The sequence below is a fragment of the Biomphalaria glabrata genome, chromosome 5 (assembly GCF_947242115.1).
Source record: "Biomphalaria glabrata chromosome 5, xgBioGlab47.1, whole genome shotgun sequence".
In the NCBI taxonomy this organism is placed as follows: domain Eukaryota; kingdom Metazoa; phylum Mollusca; class Gastropoda; family Planorbidae; genus Biomphalaria; species Biomphalaria glabrata.
In genome coordinates this window covers 48542296-48565660 of record NC_074715.1, presented here as the reverse complement: position 1 = coordinate 48565660, position 23365 = coordinate 48542296, and the positions used below count along the sequence as shown (strand labels likewise).

The window sequence follows — 23365 nt, the reverse complement described above, 5'->3', positions numbered from 1 at the left end:
CAGTTACGCTGGACAGATTACGTATCTCGTATGGGAGACGAACGTATGCCAAAGGCAGTCTTTTTTGGTGAGCTTAAAGGTGGTTGACGTAACAGAGGCGCCCCACGAAAACGCTTCAAATACCAGCTTAGGTGTCAACTTTCCTTGGCTGACATCGAAGAGAGCACCTGGTTGTATGCGGCCTCAGAACGAGACAGCTGGAGGTCACTCAAGAGGGCCGCGGGATACACACTTGAGACCAAAAGAAAATCCGCTGCAGAGGACAAACGCAGACGGCGAAAAGAAAATCTAAATCGACCACCTGCGGACAATGGTTATGCTTGCCCTGGGATTAGCAAAACATGTAGGTCACAGCCGGGGCTGCGCAGCCACGGGAAATACTGCATTCCTTCCTTATCTTCGGACTCGAAGACTAGCCTTACCATTATTTTTTTTTTAGCCTAGGTAAAATAATAAATAAATTGCAATCATGAGTCGTAAAACAAGTAATGAAAGGCCTCATAGTCTACAAATAGGATACGCCTAATTGTCGCAATAAAACTGACTGCATTTCAACAATCCCCATTTTCGAACATGTGCTCTAGTAAGTCTAGTATAAATAAAAAGTTACATTCGGATCTTCCGCTTTACGACGCCCCCTCCCCCCAACATACTCACTTCTATATCTGGCCTGTAACCCCCCTTTCACCCAAGAATTCTATTATCTTTTTTTTTTTTAAATCCATCAATTACACACAAAATAATAAAACTTTACCTACATTTCATTTTGTTTTTGTACATTTGTACACACTAAAATACGTATTCAACTAATGTCGGTTTGACCCAAAAAATGATTGTTTCTATTTCAGTCTACAAAAGCTAGTGTTGCGCTAGTGCAGCGGTTCTCAACCTTTTATTCTCGTCGACCCCTTTTTTTACAATCCCCCACTCTGCCGCGACCCCCCCCCCCCCCACGCAAATACGTACAGCAATAGGAGAATAGACAAAAACAATCCATTTTTTCGATGGTCTTTGGCGACCCCTGGCAAATCGTCAATCGACCCCCAAGGGGGTCGCGACCCACAGGCTGAGAACCCCTGCGCTAGTGAGAGCTCTTGAAATGTACACACAAAAAGTAAAAACGGAAGCAACTACGAATGAAAACGATTTTATACGTGGGCTTAAAAAATATATATTGGCCGTTTTTTTTTTTTTTTTTGGCAAAATTTAACTGCTGCGGTTTCAATCATCAAAATATCTTAGTTGTACTAGACCCGAGATATGTGATAACAGGTTACACTTTTCGTATTCTTTTTCCACGGCTAATAGGAGAATTATTGGGCGTGGCTGAAATAGTAGCGTTGTCTCAAATACTTCCCGCTACTATCGCTATTCACTTCCGAGAACGCCCGCATGACCCTCCTCGAGTTTGCAATCCGGGTCAACGTCCCTCCCTAACCCTGCTATTTAGTGGTCCTTTGGATCATGGCCATTACGAAGTTCTCTGGCCTGTCACAAACACACGTGATAACCTTCTGGTTATTGATATTCCTTTTGGAATAATAAGATTAATAAAAAAGAAAAGTTGTGCCTACCAGAACTAGCAAGGCAGGGAAAACACGATAACAGTGTATTGTAGTAGGTCCCTAAGACTTAAATGAATGCTTATTTACATTATTGTTAAAATTCTAGATTAGATGACTACCCATAATAGGATACTTGTAATGAGTTTGTTAAATCAGACTACCAATAATAGCTACTTGTAAAGTGTTTGTTAAGTCAGACTACCAATAATAGCTACTTGTAATGTGTTTGTTAAATCAGACTACCAATAATAGCTACTTGTAATGTGTTTGTTCAATCAGATGTTGTGACTAACATGGCATTCTCACCAATCAAAACATTCTTACCGTCTAAAGACATATGAAACACCTCGCCAGTAGCGTAGGAATAGAGAAGCTGGTAGTTTTTCCCATTGCGGTAGGCCTTCAGAAGACCCCTGTTGCCTGGATAGTCCAAGTACTCGTCAACAACCATAGAATAGTTCTTGTCTAGTATGTTCACTTCAACTCGTGCCTGGTATGAGTTCGTATCTTGTATTGAGCCAGGCATCTGAGGGGCTGAGGAATGATAGTATTGCTAGGATCTCTATAGAATAACTGTCTTACTATGTAATGTTAAATAAATGCAAGAGTCACTTTCCTTATTTACACTAAATCATTGGACATGTTGCATGCATCTGTATATTATAAGATAAGTCAGGGGCACCAATGGCTTGAAAACATAAAATATCGACTTCTTATTAACATAAATGGCACACACGATCCCTGAGGGAACATTTTTTTCTCTGTGGAGGTACGTCTGTAAATTATAAGAAAAGCTAAGAAAAAAATAAACACCGAGTCATAATTAAATAAATTATAGCTTTTGTATAGCGCTACTATCATGCTTCTAGCATGCTCAGCGCTATTGTCCAAGCTCAATTCTGGAGCTGTTGGGGGAGAGGGTATCTGGGAGAAGGTTTTTCGGTGCTGTCTTCAGTAATCGAGTCGGTTGTTGAACCTTGATTCACCTTCATAGGTATCCATGCCAAGTTCAAGCGTACGTAGCCTCTCGACCACGCATCTATTTACAAATAGAAAAAAACAAACAAACAAAAATTGAAAAGCACATATATACACATTTCTTATTCCTTATGCTTGGACAAATTTGTACAAGTGATCCTTCTTTCCTGGTGCCATTAGAAAATGGAATGGGTTGCCTGAATCAGCCAAGAAAATCAACGACCTTACAGAGTTTAAATCATTAATTAACATGCATGACTAGATTGACGCATGAAATGCTTAGGACGTAATTATCTTCTTTTTTGAAGTAACGACTGTAATCTAAAATATAAGATTTGTAAAATTAAAGATATTTATTTAGAGTGAAAAACTATAAATGGCTATTTTCTTTTTGGTTTATCCGATATATAGAATGAAGGAAATGTTGATACTGTATGGTTTTAAATGTCATATGGTAATGTTTGTGCCCTTTTTGGCACAGCAGAATTAAAAGTTTCTAAGATTCTCAGTGAGCTACTCAATGTCTTCTATTTAGCTGACAACTTTGAAACAACGTCCTCGAATTTTTTTCGTTTATCGTGAAAATCCACAAACAACATTGCAAAAAAACATTAAAGCCAAGGTCTTTCAAAATTAAAATGACATTTCGTTTAGAGACCTTAATAGGAAAGATGGCGTTCCTTCTGGAATGGGATTACGTCCAAGCCTAAGACTCCTCGTGGACGCCTTGAGGATGGTAGCAGGGTGGGTTCAAACTCAGGACCATCGTGACCACAGTTCGGAACCTATACCCCCGGACCAGCTAGCCTACATAACAAGGCAGTAATAAAAGTGTTGTATGGACCTACCATTAGGACTGCTAGTGGCTGTATTGTCACAAAAATCTGATTTAATTCTACTCAGTGAAATGATCAATATAAAAACTTGAACTAAAAGCGTCATCTGCAAAACAAAACAAAACCAAAAAAAAAAACAATAAAAAAAAAACATAAAGCAAAGGTCTTTCAAAATTAAAATGACATATCATATGGAGACCTGAATAGGGTAGATGACGTAGTATATCCCACAGTTCCGTTAATTGTAGCTAATGACTTATGTAGCAGGATTGTAGGGTATGATTTATGTAAAGTTAAGTAAAGTTCCCTTTTCAGACCTTGTGTTCTTTAGTGCAGACGATGTAAAGGTCATCCGTTTGTGTGGCCTACGGTTAACGAAGGAGTCATGTGGCCAGCACAGCGACCAACCATCTTAACTTAAGTGGACCCAGAGGCGTCCAAAGATCGCGAAATTGAAAATTCCAGTCTTCACCAGGATTCGAACCGCGGTATCCCGGCTCTGAAGCCAAGCACTTTACCGCACCTTCTTATGACTTACGTAGTAGCTTAAAACTTATGTAGCAAATCACGTATGTAGCAGGATTGTAGCTTATGACTTATGTAGTAGATTATGACAATAATGATAATAGATGAAACTGGATGGACTCAGGAGTTTTATGACATCTCGTGTAAAAAACAGTCTTCCCCTGATAAAAAAAAACCTAGAACAATACTGAGGCATCCTAGTGATCAACCCTTATTTACAGCGAAAAGATCTTCGTTTATTTTTTTTAAAGCTTCTATTGTTGGACTTACACATATCATTAAAACAAACATTCTATATCTAATTTAATTTAATTTTTTAGTATGTTAGGGCTACTAAAAATAATATATAATTAACTTGAAATAGGAATAATAGTAATATTGAATAGGTTTACCTTTTAGTGTGAGATTACAAACCACTGCTTTGCGATAAAAGTTTTTGTAATTTTAATAACGTATTCAGTTCCTTTTTATTCCATTTTCTTGTCGACTTTAAAGTTGGTAGGAAAAAAAAAGTCACGTACCTATCCTAGTGAATATAGATATTGTTTATATTTTCTTAATTTCACAATTAAATGTGTAAAAAAAAACTGGCTGTGTAGTATGTCGCGCACTACTGTTGTTCTACCACCTGTGTTACAGGAGCTGGCACATCCCTAGCTATCGCTATCACACAGTAATCAGTGACTGCTTTCAAATCTTTGGTTCTAATAACTTGTGAAGATAATAGATTGAATGTCTAAAATACCAGTGATATATTTGGTGATGTTATGTATGTGTTCAAGAATAAACTAAATATTTACGTATATACATAATTTGAATCTTTTTTTTTTCAATGTTAACATCTACAATAGCAGTGAAAGATGGACTGTTTAAAAAGGATAATGTGTAAAAGAGAAATAAATAAATTGAAGGTTCAATCACTTTTTTTTAGGTAGTGAAACCAGGACGCGCCTTATCGTCACTATCACCCAAATCGTCATACAATTTGACATTTTTTGGGCTGAAGTGCGCGCGCATACCACCACCCACTACAGTCAGCAGTTGATGACTTTTTGTGAGCTTTTAAAAAGTTCATTAACACAAGGCACCTTAATCTGACACACAAACACACACACACACACACACAAACGCTAGACACCCTTATGACAATGATATCTTGTAGGTATATGAATGTATAAATTGTTTTAAATTTCTAAAGTGAATGCAGTACCATATACCTTGAAGTAAATAGGTCAAGGGAACGTGCTAAAGACATCAAGAAATAGCGCACATATTGAAAATACTGAAAACAAAGTGATTTCACAGAAACTCATATCTCATGACTTCGTTTTCTTTTACTTAGTTTCTCTTTTGTCAAGTTTTTTTTTTACTTTTTTAGTTTCTCTTTTCTCTAATTTCTGTTTTCTTTAGTTTCTCTTTTCTTTAGTTTCTCTTTTTTCAGTTTCTCTTTTCTTTAGTTTCCCTTTTCTTCAGTTTCTCTTTTCTTTAGTTTTTCTTATCTTTTTTAGTTTCTCTTTTTTTTAGTTTCTCTTTTTTTAGTTTCTCTCTTCAGTTTCTCTTTTCTTTAGTTTCTCTTTCGTTAGTTTCTCTTTTCTTTAGTTTCTCTTTTCTCTAATTTCTGTTTTCTCTAGTTTCTCTTTTCTCTCTTTTCTTTTTCTTTAGTTTATCTTTTCTCTACTTTCTCTTTTCTCTAGTTTCACTTTTTTTTAGTTTCTCTTTTCTCTAGTTTCTCTTTTCTCTAGTTTCACTTTTTTTTAGTTTCTCTTTTTTTTAGTTTCTCTTTTCTCTAGTTTCTCTTTTCTCTAGTTTCTCTTTTCTCTAGTTTCACTTTTTTTTAGTTTCTCTTATTTTTAGTTTCTCTTTTCTCTAATTTCTGTTTTCTTTAGTTTCTCTTTCTCTAGTTTCTCTTTTCTCTAGTTTCTCTTTTCTCTAGTTTCACTTTTTTTAGTTTCTCTTTTTTTTAGTTTCTCTTTTCTCTAATTTCTGTTTTCTCTAGTTTCTCTTTCTCTAGTTTCTGTTTTCTCTAGTTTCTCTTTCTCTAGTTTCTCTTTTCTCTAGTATCACTTTTCTTTAGTTTCTCTTTTTTTTAGTATCTCTACTCTTCGCTTGTTTTTCCTTTCTTTTTTTTTTTTTTTTAGTTTCTCATTTTTTTAAATTTCTTTCTTCTTAGTTTCTTTTTTTAGTATCTCCTTTTATTGGCCCTTAATGTTTTTCTTTACTTTTTCTTTCCATTTCTTTTACTTCTAGTGTCTTTTTTTCTTGATTTTCGTTTCACATTTTTAGTTTCTCTTTTCTTTAGTTTCTTTTTCCTTTTGTTTCTCTTTTTTTAAAGTTTCTCTTGTCTCTCTCTTCTCTTCTCATAGTGCCGTGCACAGTGAACGCGTTAGTTTTTCCCACATGAAGAATTAGAAGCAAACATTTCAACATGAAATATGTGTAGCTGTCAATTCAATATATATTTTAAAACTGGAAAGCTATCAGACCAACTGATAGGTGTTTTGTTGAGCACAGTCTTTGTTCAAGATAAATGAAGATAGTTCATACTCTAGCAGAAACGTTCGAGCCTCTAAAAAAAATGCACTCGTTAAAAAAAGAGATGTCGTGAATCGAAGATAACACAGATTACAAAAAACTAAAGATAACTAACGAATGTTTATGTGTGTCTGAGAAGGCGTGTTGGTGTTAATGTGTTTTAGTTAGTGAAATCAAAACACTTTTTCCCCCTAGGGGTGCATCTGTGTAGGATATAGTCTCCAGCTGTTTTGTTATGTGTTATGTGTAGCTAACACTTTGTCTTTTGTTTATTGGGATGGTTACTAAGTAACAAAGATGTGATGCAAAACCAGTACAAAAATAATTAGAATAATTTCACAAAAAGACAATTAGTATCAAAAATTTATTTTCCTTTTGGTAATCGTGAAAAACAAACAAACAAGGTAAGATAACTTCTATATATTCTAATTGACCTCTGCTTTATTAATAATCTTATTCATCCTTTAGGAAGTTCGTCTTACATTCATTATACATAACAAAGAATATTTCAACTATGTTAGTGAGAAGTACATTCACTTTCTCACTCACTTTCCGATTTGGGAATATGTTTTGGTTCAAGACACACTTTACGGATCATTTATATTACACCACCGCTATCTAAACTATATTCTTTCGTAATTGTAAACTATGAAATGATAAGCTAAGTTCCTTTGTCACATAAAAAAGCACCAACTTAATTTGTTGCCTAATTATAATCCATCATCCATCCATCTCAGTGGCGCTACAGTCCATGGAGGACTCTGGCCTGCTTCAACACATCCCTCCATTTAGATCTCTCCTGAGAATTCCGTCTCCACGCCCTAACCCCAAGCTGTTGTAGATATACCTCCACATCATCAATCCATCATCAATCCATCGTTTTCGGGGTCTGCCTTTCGGTCGCCTGCCTTTTTTTTTGCCTGTCTACAATTTTCGCTCCTCTGTTATCTGACATTCTTTGCTTAATTATAATCAATTTCTTACAAATTATATTAACGAGATGTATGTATACGGGTAGCCTTAAAACATACAGGACTGATGTGGCAAAAGATATGACTTGTTTGAGAACTCCCTCTAAATTAGCATATGTGTATACAATGTAATGTAGGAAAAGATACAAAGGATACAATTTAAGTTATAAATAAATAAGACATGAATTGGAATCCAAATATTTAATGAGAAATACAGTATTTCATGTGGCTACGAAGCCCCAGCTGCGACCTACATATTTTGCCACATCCAACCCAGACATATCCATTGTCCGCCGATGGTCTAATTAGATTTTCTTTTCGCCATCTACGTCTGTCCTTGGCCTTGGCTGTGGATTTTCTTTTGGTCTCAAATGTGTGTCCTGAGGCCTTTGTGAGTGATCTCCAGCTAATTCTAAAGCCGTCTGTATCCAGGTGCTCTCTTCTGTATCAATTAGCGTTAAGAATATAAAAAATTGGACATGTTTCTGTATTTGAAACAATAGGAATATAATATTTAACATATCGAAATTGATAATCAATCAGTAGCTTACGATGTTTCATACTATCAAAGTCAGACATACAATAGGATTTATCACATTCTTCATCAGGTGACTGGAAACACAAACTAGCAAAGGACCTTTCAATTCGCCCCCCCCCCAATAATAACGAAGCCTCTTTGTTATGGAAAGTATAGATCTAAATAGACTATGTCGGCAGTCTACACTCATTACCCCCCCCCCTCTCCCAATCAGTGTCACCACCAGGTTTATAACAATAAACACAAAACACAAAACCATAATTCACAAATAGAAAAATAAAACCTAATGAAATACTGTGAAAGACACAAAGATAAAGGCACAATTCTTCTTCCATATGCTAGAAAAAAGAGCTCCTTCTGTGATAGTAAGTGTATGTGTTTTGCGTGGCTGGTAGTGCAGTGTGTGTGCCTATGTATGAAATGACCAGTGGACCTTGAGTGTATATGGTTGAGTGAGCAGCAGTGTGTCAGGACTGTGTGTAAAAGGAGGTCAGTTGAGAGACAACATGTGGCTGGAGTAAAGAACATAAATAGAGACTAATAAAATCATTGTGTTTCTTGAAGCTCATGTTGGTTTAGTGGGTCTATTACACCTTCTTCCCTAGTGCCATTAGAGAATGTTTGTTTGTAAAATGTTTTACATGTTTCGGATGTTCCTTCAGTGTTGAAGATAGTTTACTTCCTAGTCCAAACCTCCCGCAGGACGACGGGGGATGGGAGCGGGCAGGGTTTGAACCCTGGACCCTGGATAAATCTGAACGACAGTCCAGCGCGCAAACCGCACGACCAGGCAGCCTTCTTAATGGAATGGGTTACCTGAATCAGCCAGGAAAGCCAACGACTTAGAAGAGTTTAAGTCACTGATTATCACGCATGACTAGATTGACACATGAAATGCGCAGGACGTTATTATCTTCTTTTTGAAGTAACGTCTGTAAAATATAAGATAAGAAGATACAAGAAATGTAAACTGATTTTTTTCTCTTTACCAGATGTCATGTTTGTTTGTTATGGTTGGCTTATTCACTCTCACTTCTGCTGACATTTTTTCTTGCACTAAACCAACTCCGGTGACACCAGGTTAGTAGGTTTATAGCTATAGCTCAATATTTATAATGGTTGGGTCAAAAGTGCTATTACCTACTTAGAAACGCTTGAAAAAAAAATTACCTTATATATGACAATGACATTAATTACTTCGTACCTAATTCTTCTGCGGGGTGGCAGGGTATGATAGCCTCGAGACCTATTGTTATGACGAACGCCTCGATAGCGGATCGGGTTTGAATTCGAGGCCATCGTGACGTCAGTCCAAGCCCATCCCTCACGGCCTGACAGCCATTGGGTCATTTATAAACAGATAACAAACAATGTGCAATTTCAAAGACAATTTGAAACGAAGTAAAAAAAAATTCGTTTAGGCTATCCAAAGGGGATGGCGATCTTAGGTCCACAAAATGGACAGAAACTAACGAATTTCTACTTTTCCCGAGGTCTTAATTAGAGATTGTAGGCGCGGTGGCTGAGTGGTAAAGCACTTGGCTTCCGAACCGGGTGTATACTGTAATAGGATCTTATGTTTAAATAGAGAGACCACGAAAGGTAGAGCAACGAAGAGACTCTCACGATCAGCAGTTTTAAAGTTTAAACATCTTGTGGAGGCGCGGTGACTGACTGCTAGAGCGCTTGGCTTCCGAACTGGGTCCTTTAGGGCGTTTCTGGGTCTACCCTGCTCTAATGGGTATCTGACATTAGTTGGGGAAAAGTAAAGGGGGCTGGTCGTTGTGCTGTAAAATGTTTGTAAAATGTTTTACATGTTTCGGATGTTCCTTCAGAGTTGAAGATAGTTTACTTCCTAGTCCAAACCTCCCGCAGGACGACGGGGGATGGGAGCGGGCACGGTTTGAACCCTCGCCCGTCGATAAATCCGAACGACAGTCCAGCGCGCAAACCACACGACCAGGCAGCCATCCTCCTCATGCTGGTCACACGAGACCCTCTTTAAACGTGGGCCACAGAAACAGATGACGATTACATCATAGATCACGATGGGGGGGGGGGGGACTTTACTTTTACAATTGAAGACACTGGGTCGTCCTAGAATCCATACCACTACCTGTTTTAAAATTAATTTACAAGGTTAGGTAGCCAAGAGTTTCGCATGTACCCGAGTGTTACAAAATAAATTCACAACCTTATTTTTATTTTATTTGAAAGCGTTTCATATGTGTTGTCTAATTTCACAGCTTTGTTTATCTTCCAGCGCCCCCAATGCCATCGATTTTTCAGACAGACTCTTACCAAGCCACAGTGGAGATTAACATTTTAGATAAAAATTATTCCATGGTGACACAGGAATACCTGGACTACCAAAACAATATAGGGGCCATAATCGCTTTTCAAAATGGAGTCAAAACACAAGTTATCTACTCTTATAGGTCTGGTGAAATATTTGAAATCAATTTTGACGGTGAGTCGTTTTTTTCTTCTATCTTAATAAAAAAAATAATTATCAAATGCGAAAGAGTGAAGATTATGAACCCTGGAATGAAAGAGCAATTTCTTTATTTCTATTTTATTATTACTGTTTCGTGTAAAAGTGAAATAAAATTTCTTTTGAAATATGAGAGCTTTAAATTTTCTTGATGCTTCTATTTTATCTTGATGACCCTGAAATATCTGTTTTTATTTTAACTAAGAAATTGTATTTCAGAGGGTAAAGATAGCAAAAGACACTTATAAAAAACAACAACATTGTTTCATATTACAATTGACTTTTGAAGTGTTAAATGGACCTCATTCACCAATCGTAAACAAACAACATTTAGTCACGTGATAATATTGATATAACAACGAAAAAAAAACTGTCACGTGACAGCCTGTGTGTATTACGTAATTTGTATAGAAGAGATAGAGAACCACGTGGCTAAATGTTGTTTGTTTACAATTGGTGAATGAGATCCATTGAGCTAAATTTGGACATTTTTTTCATTTAAAAATATGCACTGAACACCATTTTCATACTATAATATAAGAACTAGACGTGACTATGATCTTGTACACTACAATACTGACATCAAGCGTCTTTGACAGCTTTTCAACATAGAATGAGAGAACATAAAGTGACCGCACGAAAATGGCTGAAGACATCAAAACAGACTTGGCAGATGAAAAGTGTCATTCCACACATTCCACACACGCGTTCCACACAGGCCCTCAGCTCCCTGGATGGTGGTCGAACTATACGTTACTTACTAGACTTGTTAAACTTTTTTTTTTTTTCTTTTTTTTTTGAGGGGGGGGGGGGGAGCAATATTTTAGATACATGTATAATGGACCTCATTTAAACAAACAACATTTAGTCACGTGATCTTATTGATAAAACAACGAAAAAAACTGTCACGTGACAACCATCATGAATTAAACATGAGATCGTAAATTATATAGAAGAGATAGAGCACCACGTGGCTAAATGTTGTTTGTTTACGATTGGTGAATGAGGTCCATTGTATTATTTTCATGAGTTGGTTCTTAAGAAGTCCCTCCACATCGCTGACCTCAGGGTTTGAATGACTTTCTTCTCAACAGGGCTAAGTACTTGCACCGTGAAGAACATGTCAACGAGTCCTTATGTTTCCTACTTGGGGCCAATGTTTAACAACATCAATGGCGACATTCGACACATTTTCGGCAGCTCGGCGGCTTTGAATTTCGCCAGCAACAGTTCTTACGTAAGTGTTAAAGACAAGACCAGAAGTCAAATGTGAACCTACAAATGACAAATCTACCACGGTTTTTTTTTTTTTTTGTGTATGTTGTTTCTTAAAGGCTTTTGAGAACCTCTGGATTTCATAAACTTTCAGTTATTTCTTCTTCTTCGTTCTCCTTCATGTGTAGAGGTTCAGAAAAGTAGCCCTATACCTGCTATGACCTGGGCATGCTACCCTGCCTCATAGTGGCGTCCGGGTGGAAACGATCGTAAGAGGAAACGATTAGGCTAATGGGTAGCAAAACAATACTCCCGTGGGGGTGCCGAAGGGGGTGCGAGAGCATCCTCATTGCACTGCGCGGAGTTGTAAAAAAGCTCCCACAACCTTGTCACAATCCAGGCGCTGTTCCTCAAGGTGCCGTTACATAATAAATGGTGTGTCCCGCACGGTTAGCCTGGTATAGAAAAGAAAAATGGCGGGGGTCTTAGTAGATCTATACGCGGCCTCTTGCCGCGAGTCTGACCCACCCGCCAGACAAAACAGTGTACACCGTTTACATACAGGCCGGGGAGAGGGAGCTCTTGTTCACTTTTGCTGGCCTAGAGTTTCAAGAGCCGAAGGCTCAATTCTACCTGACAGTTTAAGAAGAAGAAGAAAAAGAATCTGCGATGAACTGAGCAGTGGTTTCCTGTGCTGGCAGCTCCACATATAGTTTTTGTTCAGTGGGGGTTGGGGGTTTGGGGCCAGTGTCTTGTTCCGGCCTCTCGATGGAGAATGCGACTTTGAAGGACATGGTCGGCATTTTTAGGCGATGCTCCACGAGGGCAAATTTCACTAATCCCAATATTTAATTTCCGGAACATGTGTTATATTATTCCGTTTAGTCCGGTTCTGAGACGAAATATAAACTATTGTCCCTGTCGGGACACCTTGTAATTGGTATCGTTTTTTTTTAATTGAACTTCTGGTTAGACTGCGATTCAGTCTTCACCCAGAAAGTTCTTCCAAAGAAAAATGTCTCAAGTTTTATAGAACAACGTGCCTTGGCATGCCATATAAAATCGTCACTTTCTGTGTTTAGGACATAATTTCAGAGACCAGTAATGAAAATCTTTTGCTAAGACTCCGATTCACAGTGTACTGGTAATAAATACCCTAGACCGAAATAAAACCTCGGTCTAAAAGCACTACGATCTGGAAGAGACAGTTGGAGAACTCTCACAACGGCCGCGGGTACCACATTTGAGAAACGCCCTTATTGAAGACAGGTGCAAAAAAAAACGAACAAGAAAAACTTAAATAGATCGCCGGCGGATAACGGCTTTGTCTGCATGATGGGCGGAAAAATATGCAGGTCACAACTGGGCTTGCGTTGTAATGTAAAACTCTGCACTCATCATTAATTTTCGGAATCATTATATCCATTATATCCATTATATCCTTAGTAAATAAGGCTTTATCCATAATATGTTTTTACCTGGCTATGTGTCTACTAGGGCGAACTAGTATTATTATTAGTATCAATATTACAAATAGAACTGTTATTTCTTTTTTGCTAAGTTTTCTTGTTTTCTTTGATAATTACATACATTTATACAGTGGCGTAGCATCCCTGGCGCGAAGGTGTTCAATGTACCCGGGCCCAAGACCATTAGGGGCCCACAGCCTGTCATGTAACAACCATGGCAAAGTGTTTCAATGCGTTTATGCCCATGGCTCATGACAAATTGGGGCCCACGTGAGCCCTTGTACTTGTATAAAACCGACTGAAAACTAGTTGCATTGGAATGCCTTTAGGTAGAAATACAAACTACTCGATTTTCGGGGCACAAACTAAATTTGTCTTATGGGGGGGGGGCGCACCAACGTATTATATTCTTGAACCCGGGCCCACGGGTACCTTGCTACGACACTGTATATATGTATAGTATATATATATATATATATATATATGTATATATATATATGTATATATATATATATATATAAGGCGCCTTAAGATTCTTATCGGCTTTAAGGTCTTCAACGGGACAGGTACAGTACGTGGACTGCCAGTCAACATCTGGACGACATGCTTGACCTATCCAAACACCAAAGCTCCCATTCAAGTGACTTTCTACTTCAGTCGTAAGTAAAGCTACAACTAGAACTAGAATGACATAAAATTAAATTTACAGAATTTTACTTACAAACATCAAGCTGAACAAAATGCATTATTTGTGATTATTTATTGATAATCACTATCTCGCTCTCTCTATCTCCCTCTCTCTCTCTCTCTCTCTCTCTCTCTCTCTCTCTCTCTCTCTGCGGCATTCTATGTTTATTAAATATTATTATGAAATAGAAAAATAAATTATTGCTTTATTTCAAAAACGTAGAACCTGGATGGAACACGTCATGGTCACAGCAGCAGATGCCGTTACGTGTTGAAATCAAAGGTATGGCACAGTCCAGTACGTTTGGCAGTCTTACGACACAGGCCACGCCCAGATATTTTCACCATATGTATGACTTCATCAACTATTTACCGACAGTTGACCCCACGTCTTCAGTATTTAAAGTGAGTGTTCTAATATTATGTTCTAAGTGGAAATGTTCTAATTCAATGCCCTTGGTATTTAAAGAGAATGCCCTAATTAAAAGTCCTGTTTTTTGAGTCAATTTCCTCAACAGTTTTACTGTTAGATCTCATCAAAAGTACAGAAAACAAAACAAAGCTTGCATGAATCGAGAGTAACATAAACCATTGTCCTGGGCATGCTACCCTGCCTCATAGTGGCGCCCGGGTGGAAACGATCGTAGGAGGAAACGATTAGGCTAAAGGGTAGCAAAACAAGACTCCCGTGGGGGTGCCTAAGGGGGGTGTGAGAGCATCCTCATTGCACTGCACGGAGTTGTAAAAAAGCTCCCACAACCTTGTGACAATCCAGGCGCTGTTCCTCAAGGGGCCGTTACATAAATGGCGTGTCCCGCACGGTTAGCCTGGCATAGAAAAGGAAAATGGCGGGGGTACTCGACCTCTTGACGTGAGTCTGACCAACCCGCCAGACATAACAGTGTACACTGTTCTCATTCAGGCCAGTGAGAGGGAGCTCTTGTTCACTTTTGCTGGCCTAGAGTTCCAAGAACCGAAGGCTGAACTCTACCTGACAATTCAAGAAGAAAAAGAAACCATTGTCAGGTGCACCAATAATCGCCCAGAGACAAATGTGGCGGTCCAAGCATTAGAGAAGCATTGTAGTCATTAGACTTTAGTTTGGGGAGGAGGGGGCGTTACTCTAATGATCAAACACACTTTTTGCAAAGCTCATATTAATTCACTTCGTCCGCCTGTCTGTCTGGGGTAAATTTTGAACACGCTATTTCTCCCACTTCTCATTATCGGATGAAGTTGAAATTTGGCACAATTATTTATTGTTCCTAATAAAACATGAATCAATCGAAGAGTTACTAATTCATTAAATATTTATTGGTAATTAATTGTGTTTGTTATATAAAATGAATATAATAAATCTTACAGCATTTAGATATGGCTGTAAATGTGCAGTTCTTTTCCTTATATTAGTTTTGTCTTGAATTATTATTTGTTATTTTTATTTATAAAATCGTCCATTTGTTTAAGCAAATTTTACCCATCTATGATGAGCTTTAAATAATTTAAGTTAAAATACTACAGAGAAGTTAAACGTCGCAGTACAATGTCAGATGGCTGTAATGTCTTTTTTATTCAATAATATAGTTATATTAGGAATAGAGATTCTAGTTATTAATATTCAACTTAACGTGAGGCCAACATTCTCCCTAAAAAATTACGGTTTGCGGGCTTTTTGCGTTGCTCGGACTAGCCTCGGACCAAAGCTTCTGAACTCACTCCCCATTGATCTCAGACAGACAACATGCTACACTACCTTCAAGAAGAATATTAACACCTATCTGTTTAAGATTAGTTTGACAATTTAGCTCTCGTGTTTATGTTTGCAAATTTATCAGAGCGATTACACCAAGTTTGTCAACAGCGCTCTATAAATGTATATGTATTTTAATCTCTTCTTTAAGATCCTAAATTCTTTAATGTTTACTTTAGCCTCCACGAAGAGTAGCTTGTCTAAATAGAATCAACACACACCCACTTCCGAAAATTCAGACAACCTTCAAGTATAAAGCTGAGATTGTTAATCCATCCACAGCTGATGTCACTCATTACCAGGTGAGTGAATGTTTGAGTGTTGCAGTTGACTTTTATCTATTGCAATCATTTAATACCGAAACAATCTAATCTTATTTTATATTTAAAACTAAAATTGTCGTCTGCTAATAAGGGCAATAATCTCAATCGAGCAAATAAAAAAAAAAGATTGCAGCTGATTTAAAAAAAAATGTGTAGACTTTCATTGCATTAAGAAATCAATGCGCTATTGAAAACGTTAATCCCCATCCGTTTGTTGTCTGTGTCTGAAATGAAAATTATTCCCTACAGGTTTCATCTCGGATATAATATATTATCTTATCTTATATAACTTTAAAAATGAAGATGATTACGTCATAATCTATCTATCTATCTATCTATCTATCTATCTATCTATCTATCTATCTATCTATCTATCTGTCTGTCTGTCTGTCTGTCTGTCTGTCTGTCTGTCTGTCTGCCTGCCTGCCTGTCCGTCCGTCCATCCATCTATCCATCTATCTATCTATCTATCTATCTATCTATCTATCTATCTATCTATCTATCTATCTATCTATCTATCTATCTATCTGTCTGTCTGTCTGTCTGTCTGTCTGTCTGTCTGTCTGTCTGTCTGTCTGTCTGTCTGTCTGTCTATCTATCTATCTATCTATCTATCTATCTATCTATCTATCCACAGGTCTGGTACAATGCTCAAGCTAAACTAGTCAGAGAAGACACGAGGTCGAAAACTCCTGACCCTAAAGTAGGTGTTACCACAACAGTTACAGAGATTCATGACTTTAGCACAGGTAAGCACAAAGCCATCTCAGTATATCTTTACAACTAGTATTTGCTTCATTTAGCCCACTAGGAACCTCTTTCAGACCTATGTAAGGTGGGCAGAGAATATATAGCCATATGACGATTAACAAGAATGTCTTGTTGGCCTATGAACTACTAATTCCACTAGATCGTGGAGGGTGGGGGGAAACTGCTGTGTGGGCAACATCGCTTCTATTATTGCCCAGCTTTTACTTTCAAGTTACATTCAAATCCCCAACCTGAAAAGCTAAATAGAACACTCCATCTTCGCCTTTGCTGTCGAAATAAATCAATGTAAGTGGCACTGCTCAATTTGGCGTAGTGCTGGGTTCAATTTCGTCTGATTGAGGTATTCTATGTTACCATTTGAGAGCTACAGTAAAAAAAGCAATGGAGTCAGCGCTGGAAGGAAACCGAGTCGAACGAAGGCAGCCGTCTCTACCACAAAGGCAAATAACACTTTTACCTGAATGGTATGTGGGTAAAGGTAATGTTGATTCAGAAAAGGGAAATAAAAATCACATGAAAAAGTGCTCATATCGTTCTACGAGTAAAGGAGACCAACACAACGACCAACCGTCTCAACGTCTCCAACCTATGCCAGGTAGACTATAGAGTTGGGTGGACTCAGCAGCGCCCTAAAAAATTCCGAGTTTCAAATTCTGAGTCATCCCCTCGATTCGATAGCCTAGCGCTTTACCAATCAGGCCACTAAATTTCCTTTTGTTTGGACCAAATCTCCAATAAATACCGAATCAGAAACGCCATTAGTAACGAACCATGCTGAGGTTACTCCCTTAGAGCACGGAAGAGGAAGCGGTCATCAGCTCTACAGACACAAATGCGTTTTTATGCTAAATATTTTGTGTTCGTTAAGTTTGGAATTTAAATATTTTGTGTTCGTTAAGTTTGGAATGATTAAACTTTTTAAACATTTTAACTTTCCTCTGCAGACGTTCGTTACATCATCGATCCACAAGGAGGCTGTTCCGCCTTCCCAATGGATAGCAAGCAATCAGACGTAAACTATACGGACAACCAATCAGCGATCACTATCACGATGAAAGACCCAAACAGTTTCTTTCAGTTCAATGAGAACTATAAATACGTTGGACAGGTTCGACATGAATACACATTAAACATGAAAACATCACTTTCAACATTTTAAACCATTAAAAATAGATTTTTAAAAAGAGTTTTTTTGCCCTTTCATACATTTAAATGGATCCATTTTTAAGGATTCTTTCGAAGGGAAAAATAATTATGTAGATCTAGATCTATAATCCGTCTTAGCCATTTCGGCCAGATGGTTAAGACGGATTTTAGGAGTCTGTTATAGAGATCGGGTCTCAAATAAGGAAATCCTATGCTGAACTGACCACTTAGTAAGGTTGTGACAGACCGTCGCATGAGTCTTGCGGGAAATGTTCTCCGACAAATTGAACTACGGAAGAGAAATGTGCAGACAGGGACGTCCTCGTATAACTTGGCGTCAAGTTTACATAGAGGACATCAGTGGACACCAGGTGGGAAGATCTTTGTGGAGACAGCTTGCCGCCCAATGCGCCGAATGGCCCGGAAGGATCTAAGTCTAAGTAAGGTCTATATTGTGAACTGCGTTGGATTTTTCAAAATAGTCCCAATCTTAAATCCCAGGATCCCAGGTTCAGAAGCCAAGCGGTCACAGATCAGTGATTATTTACTCAATAATGGTAGGCTACTCCGGGTAACACTTTGTTCCCCTGTATTTTTTAGTTGAATTATATGTTTACTGTTTACGTAGGGCGCCATACCCTCAATATGAAATTTCTTTATATTGTTGGTGAAGTAGACCGTTTATTATATTCCGCATTCGGTTATCCGGACGATCGATTATCCGGACAGATCTCTTTACCAATTAATCCGGATAATCGGCGTTCTTCTGTATTACAGACATTTACTGGCTTTAAATGTTATTGAGAACTATAACAAATCATCTCAGAAGATGTATGCGGCTAATGATGTTTCTGTAGCTTACGGTATAACGAGGGTGTCATGTGGCCAGAACTACGACTAACCACCTTTATTTTGTCCCATCAATCTCAGGAACTCGTTAGAGCTGGGTGGACCCAGAACGAGACCAAGCGTTTTAGAAGAAGACCTGAACCCACAACCTGTGGGCAGTTCACAAGTCTGTACGACGTGGCAACGAGCTATTAGTCTAAGCTGCTCACAGGTTGTGACGTTGCTGGTCAGTATGGAGGCCTAGTATAACGAATGGTCTCGCCAAGAGGCGCCCTAAAAATCCCGAAATTTAAAATTTCACACATCTCAAGGATTCGAACCAAGGATCCGGTTCGAAAGCCAAGCGCTTTATCACTCAACCACTGCGCCTCCACAAGATGTTAAACTTTAAAACTACTGTTTTCGTGAGAGTTTCTTCGTTGCTCAGCCTTTGGTGGTCACTCTAGTTCAACATTAAATCCTATTACATTATACACACATGCACATACACACTCTTTAACTCTTTCTCTCCATATTATTTTCCTCGTTCCGAGTGAATTATTCATTTATTAAAATCAACGACCGTATCGTCGGTTAGGAGAAAAAGAGTTAACACATCTTATGAAAATATTACATAAATAAATTTAGTTTTCGAAACATCCTCTTCACAAAGTTTAAAATACTTTGGTATTTACTCATAACTCTTGTTTTAGTGTGAAGTCTGAAAAATGGCACCCCCTTTATTATTCATGTGTTGTGTTGGTTGCATTACAGAGACTTGCAAGGGGCATAACTTGTGATGTCTTCAGCACAGTCATTCCGAACTTCAACGCTGGAGGTAACATTGTCAATGCCACTTTTGAATATTACTTCCTTCCGGTAAGTTATCTCGCTACAAAGAAAAGTTCTGTATTACATTCAATTTGGTTTTACGAGATGTGGAATGTGGAAGACAAATGCACACATTACTGATCAAAATATTAGTTTTTTTTTAAATTAAATAAAAAAAAAAAAAATTTAATCTTAAAATTTTAAAACGTTCCTAGTTTATTTCAAACTGAAATGTTTGTAAAATGTTTGACATGTTTCGGATGTTCCTTCAGAGTTGAAGATAGTTTACTTCCTAGTCCAAACCTCCCGCAGGACGGCGGGGGATGAGAGCGGGCAGGGTTTGAACCCTCGACCGTCGATAAATCTGAACGACAGTCCATTGCGCAAACCGCACGACCAGGCAGCTATGTATTTGTAGCTAGACATTATGAGGCTTTCGCTGCATCATACGGTGGAGAGAGCGCACTACAAACAGCGATGTCGTTGCAAACACCGGTATGGACAGTATAAGTGAACTTCTTAAGGTCCGACAGTTACGCTGCGAGACGAACGTATGCCAAAGGCAGTCTTTTTTTTTTGGTGAGCTAAATGGTGGAGACGTAACAGAGGTGCCCCAAGGAAACGCTTTAAAGACCAGCTTAGGCGCCAACTTGCACCTGGTTGCATGCGGCCTCAGAACGATACCGCTCACACACAAAGGCCGCGGGATACACATTGGAGACCTATATAAATTTCGCTGACGAGGACAGACGCAGAGTTAATCTACCATCTGCGGACAATGGTTATGCTTGCTTGAATGTGACAAATACGTAGGTTACATCTGGGTCTGCGTATCCACGGGAAATACTGCATTTCTCGTTAATCTTCGGACTCGAAGACACGTCTTATTATTATTATTATGAAATGAAATATAATCATATTGATATTGAAAGGCTTGGGAGTGGGGAGGGGAGGGGATTATAATGAAGCCTAGAAGTAAATATGAAATATGCACCCACAATGTCAAAACGTTGTTGGGATAGTATCAGCTCATGTTTCGCACTTCGGTTCATTCAAACCATCAATGATTACATTTTATGTTTTTCACACTATTACCTACCCATTCTAATTGACATAGATATTTACGTTGTATTCCTTGAACATAAAATGCATGACAATTCCACTTCTATATTTATTTCAGCAAGATTGGAACGACATCTCATTGGTCGGTCTTGAAGCAGACGACTTGGGCTACCCAGTTCAACTTGTCATATCTGCTGATATTGTAAGACATTAGAATTAATACATATAATTGAAGCAGTAACATGTATTATCTATTGTATTTAATCGGTTTGTTTAGTCACAACAGGCTTTGCAACGTGGTACTTCTAGGCACATCCATTGCCTTTCGAGACACATCAAGTGATCCATTGTACATGATTACAATGTATATGATTATATATAGATATGGCTCCTTCCAATTCTGAAGACATTAGAAGTGTCCAGAGGAAACACTGGTTTCGTTTTTATTTATTGTTTTTAGTACGGGCAGGAACTGGCGTGGCTAAAGAAACCAATTTTTAACATTCCATAAAAAAAAAACGAATAGTCATAATACGTGGTCGAGAGGCTAAGTGCGCTTGAACTTGGCTTGGCTTGGCTACCTAGAAGGTTCGACACCCGACTCGGGCAGAGTTGTTTTTACTGAGCGCCTAAAGGCAGCACGGAAAACCAACTCCTAGATACCCCTCCCCCCACCGGTCCACAAATGAGATTGGACCAAAAGCGCTCTGAGCATGCTATAAGCATGAAAGTAGCGCTATATAAAAGCTATAATAATAATAATACAGCTCATGGAGTGACTAAACACAAACGTCTTGTTTGCTGTTTTTTGTTTTCACCAAATGTGCACTCAAGCGTGTCAGTTATAAAATGAAAGGCAAAATTGTCAAAGTTACATTTGATTTTAGTTTCGAGCCATTTATCCAACAGGTGGATTACATTCGAATCTACAATTTTTTTGACTTTGGCGAGTACTTCGTCCAGGCGGATGCGTTCGATGCCACAAAATGCACTCAACCAGATGCAAAAATGAAAATTCAAATTACATTTCCAGGTAAAATAAAGATTTAAAAAATGTGTACATTTCACTGTCTGTTTATTTGGATGAGGCATTATTCTGTTTTATTTTAACTCTGTTTATTTTTTTGAGGCATTATTCTGTTAATATTTTAACCTCTTGAAGCGTTTAATCCAAATGTTTTTGCTTTTAACTATTCTGACTCGAGCCTCAGATATTTTTCTCTTTATCAGATATTAAACCAAAAAAAGATAAAAGCGAAGGGCTAAATAAATAAGTTCGATTTTGTATACTTTAAACTTTCGAAAACAGAAATACGTTTTTTCTTAAAGGTAACATTTCACATGCCACACAAGATCTACTTTTCACTTTCACTATTGCGCCACACACCCTTTTTTAGGATTAAAAATAATTGGCCCACTAAAAAGGCGCATTAGGCAAGGGATGGCGAATGTGTACTATTTGATGAATAGGCCAAACCACTTGGATAGAGGTTGGCCACCTAACATGAAAGTTCCAGCTCGAATCCTCGACTCGAGAATAGTTGTGTTTTCTGAGTTAGCCTTAGCAGTTCGGAAACCTACTTCCAGATACCTCCTTTCCTACTCCCAATGACCCCCAAAGAGATTGGACCAAAGCGCACTGAGCATGTTTTAAACATGAAAAATGCGTAACAAAAAACGCAATTAATAATAATCATAATAATCGCCTAGATCGACCGCAACCACCGCTATATATGAGAAAAGAGTCCTTGTAATCATAACAAATTTCCGTAAGGATCAATAAAGCAGTCTTAGTCTTAGTCTTGGTCTTATCACACAATTTAAGAAGAACTGAAACTGAAAAACGAATCAATATGAAAATCTAAGCTTAGACATTATGGAAGTTGTCTGTAGTAACAATACAACCTGACTATTGTTAGGTCATCTAAAGGGATAATGACAACTGACCTTGCATAGATATTCAAAGCCCTTAGTCTCAAAAGAGGATCCCTATTAGCTCTAAGTACTGCTGCAAACCTGCCACATCATCAGACAATTTCTCGTTGGATACTGTTAGTAGAATACAATGAATTTTGTTTCTATATAACAATGCTCGACCATGGCGGTGCCAGAGAATGAGAATAAATTAATTTCCATAATAATAATTAACAAAGGGCCATAGCGATTGTGGCCATTGCAATTGTCTTCAACTCTAGGAACCTTATCCCTCAAATAAGTTTACAGTTAACAACTAAAAAAAATATTTTTATTTTTATACGAGGTACTAACATTGTCAATGTTCAAAGATTAGAGAAGATTAAAGAATTGTAAATAGATTGGAAGACCCAGTTGGGTAACCCATATTATTTGCCACGGTCCACTTGAATGTGGTAAACGGGTCGATTTCTCTTTTGCGCTTGTGTGCGCCTTTATTTCACTGTAGTTTTACTTGGGGGGGGGGGGGGTCGATGTACTTACTCGAATATCATCGATGCACATTTATTAAAAGAATCTTAAAAAGATAAATATCAATTACACTTCGTGTTACAGGAAGCTACAACCCAGCCGCCATGGACCAATGGAAACAGCAACTGTACTTCCAATTAGCTGAAACAATGCAGATCAACCCTTTGAGAATCGGTAGTCTCAGCATTGAGGCAGACGCTTACTCTATATATGCCAGTGCTTGGATTCTAGGAACTGCCTATTATGGTAATAAGATTTTCAACACAAAAATTCTTTATCATAATTCTTGTATTTGAGACTCCTTTAAACTATGTTTGGGAAAACAAGATTTGAGTGTAAATGGGAGATTTTGATAATGGAAAGAAATCTTTCAGTAGCTTGTTTTTACAAAGCTTATAT

General features: G+C 38.0%; 2 protein-coding genes across 3 annotated transcripts in view; one reads left to right on the top strand and one right to left on the bottom strand.

Annotated features, from left to right (window-relative positions):
• LOC106058780 (uncharacterized) overlaps positions 1-4639 on the bottom strand; it is a 57988-nt gene extending 53349 nt beyond the window's left edge. The window contains exons 1-3 of one of the 2 annotated variants that reach the window (XM_056029396.1): positions 4297-4639; positions 3392-3485; positions 1890-2099 (exon numbers count right to left, since the gene is read on the bottom strand). In XM_056029396.1, coding sequence (XP_055885371.1) covers positions 1890-2099; positions 3392-3485 — 304 coding nt within the window. In that variant the 5' untranslated portion in view covers positions 4297-4639. The remainder of the gene's footprint in view (positions 1-1889; positions 2100-3391; positions 3486-4296) is intronic. The other variant, XM_056029397.1, reaches the window with a different exon arrangement.
• A 1932-nt stretch (positions 4640-6571) lies between these two features.
• Positions 6572-23365, top strand: part of LOC106077514 (uncharacterized) — a 45716-nt gene continuing 28922 nt past the window's right edge. The window contains exons 1-13 of the mRNA XM_056029683.1: positions 6572-6840; positions 8938-9025; positions 10209-10415; positions 11534-11676; positions 13674-13782; positions 14034-14215; positions 15740-15862; positions 16521-16632; positions 17599-17762; positions 19403-19507; positions 20640-20723; positions 21431-21554; positions 23051-23212. Coding sequence (XP_055885658.1) covers positions 8938-9025; positions 10209-10415; positions 11534-11676; positions 13674-13782; positions 14034-14215; positions 15740-15862; positions 16521-16632; positions 17599-17762; positions 19403-19507; positions 20640-20723; positions 21431-21554; positions 23051-23212 — 1603 coding nt within the window. The 5' untranslated portion in view covers positions 6572-6840. The remainder of the gene's footprint in view (positions 6841-8937; positions 9026-10208; positions 10416-11533; positions 11677-13673; positions 13783-14033; positions 14216-15739; positions 15863-16520; positions 16633-17598; positions 17763-19402; positions 19508-20639; positions 20724-21430; positions 21555-23050; positions 23213-23365) is intronic.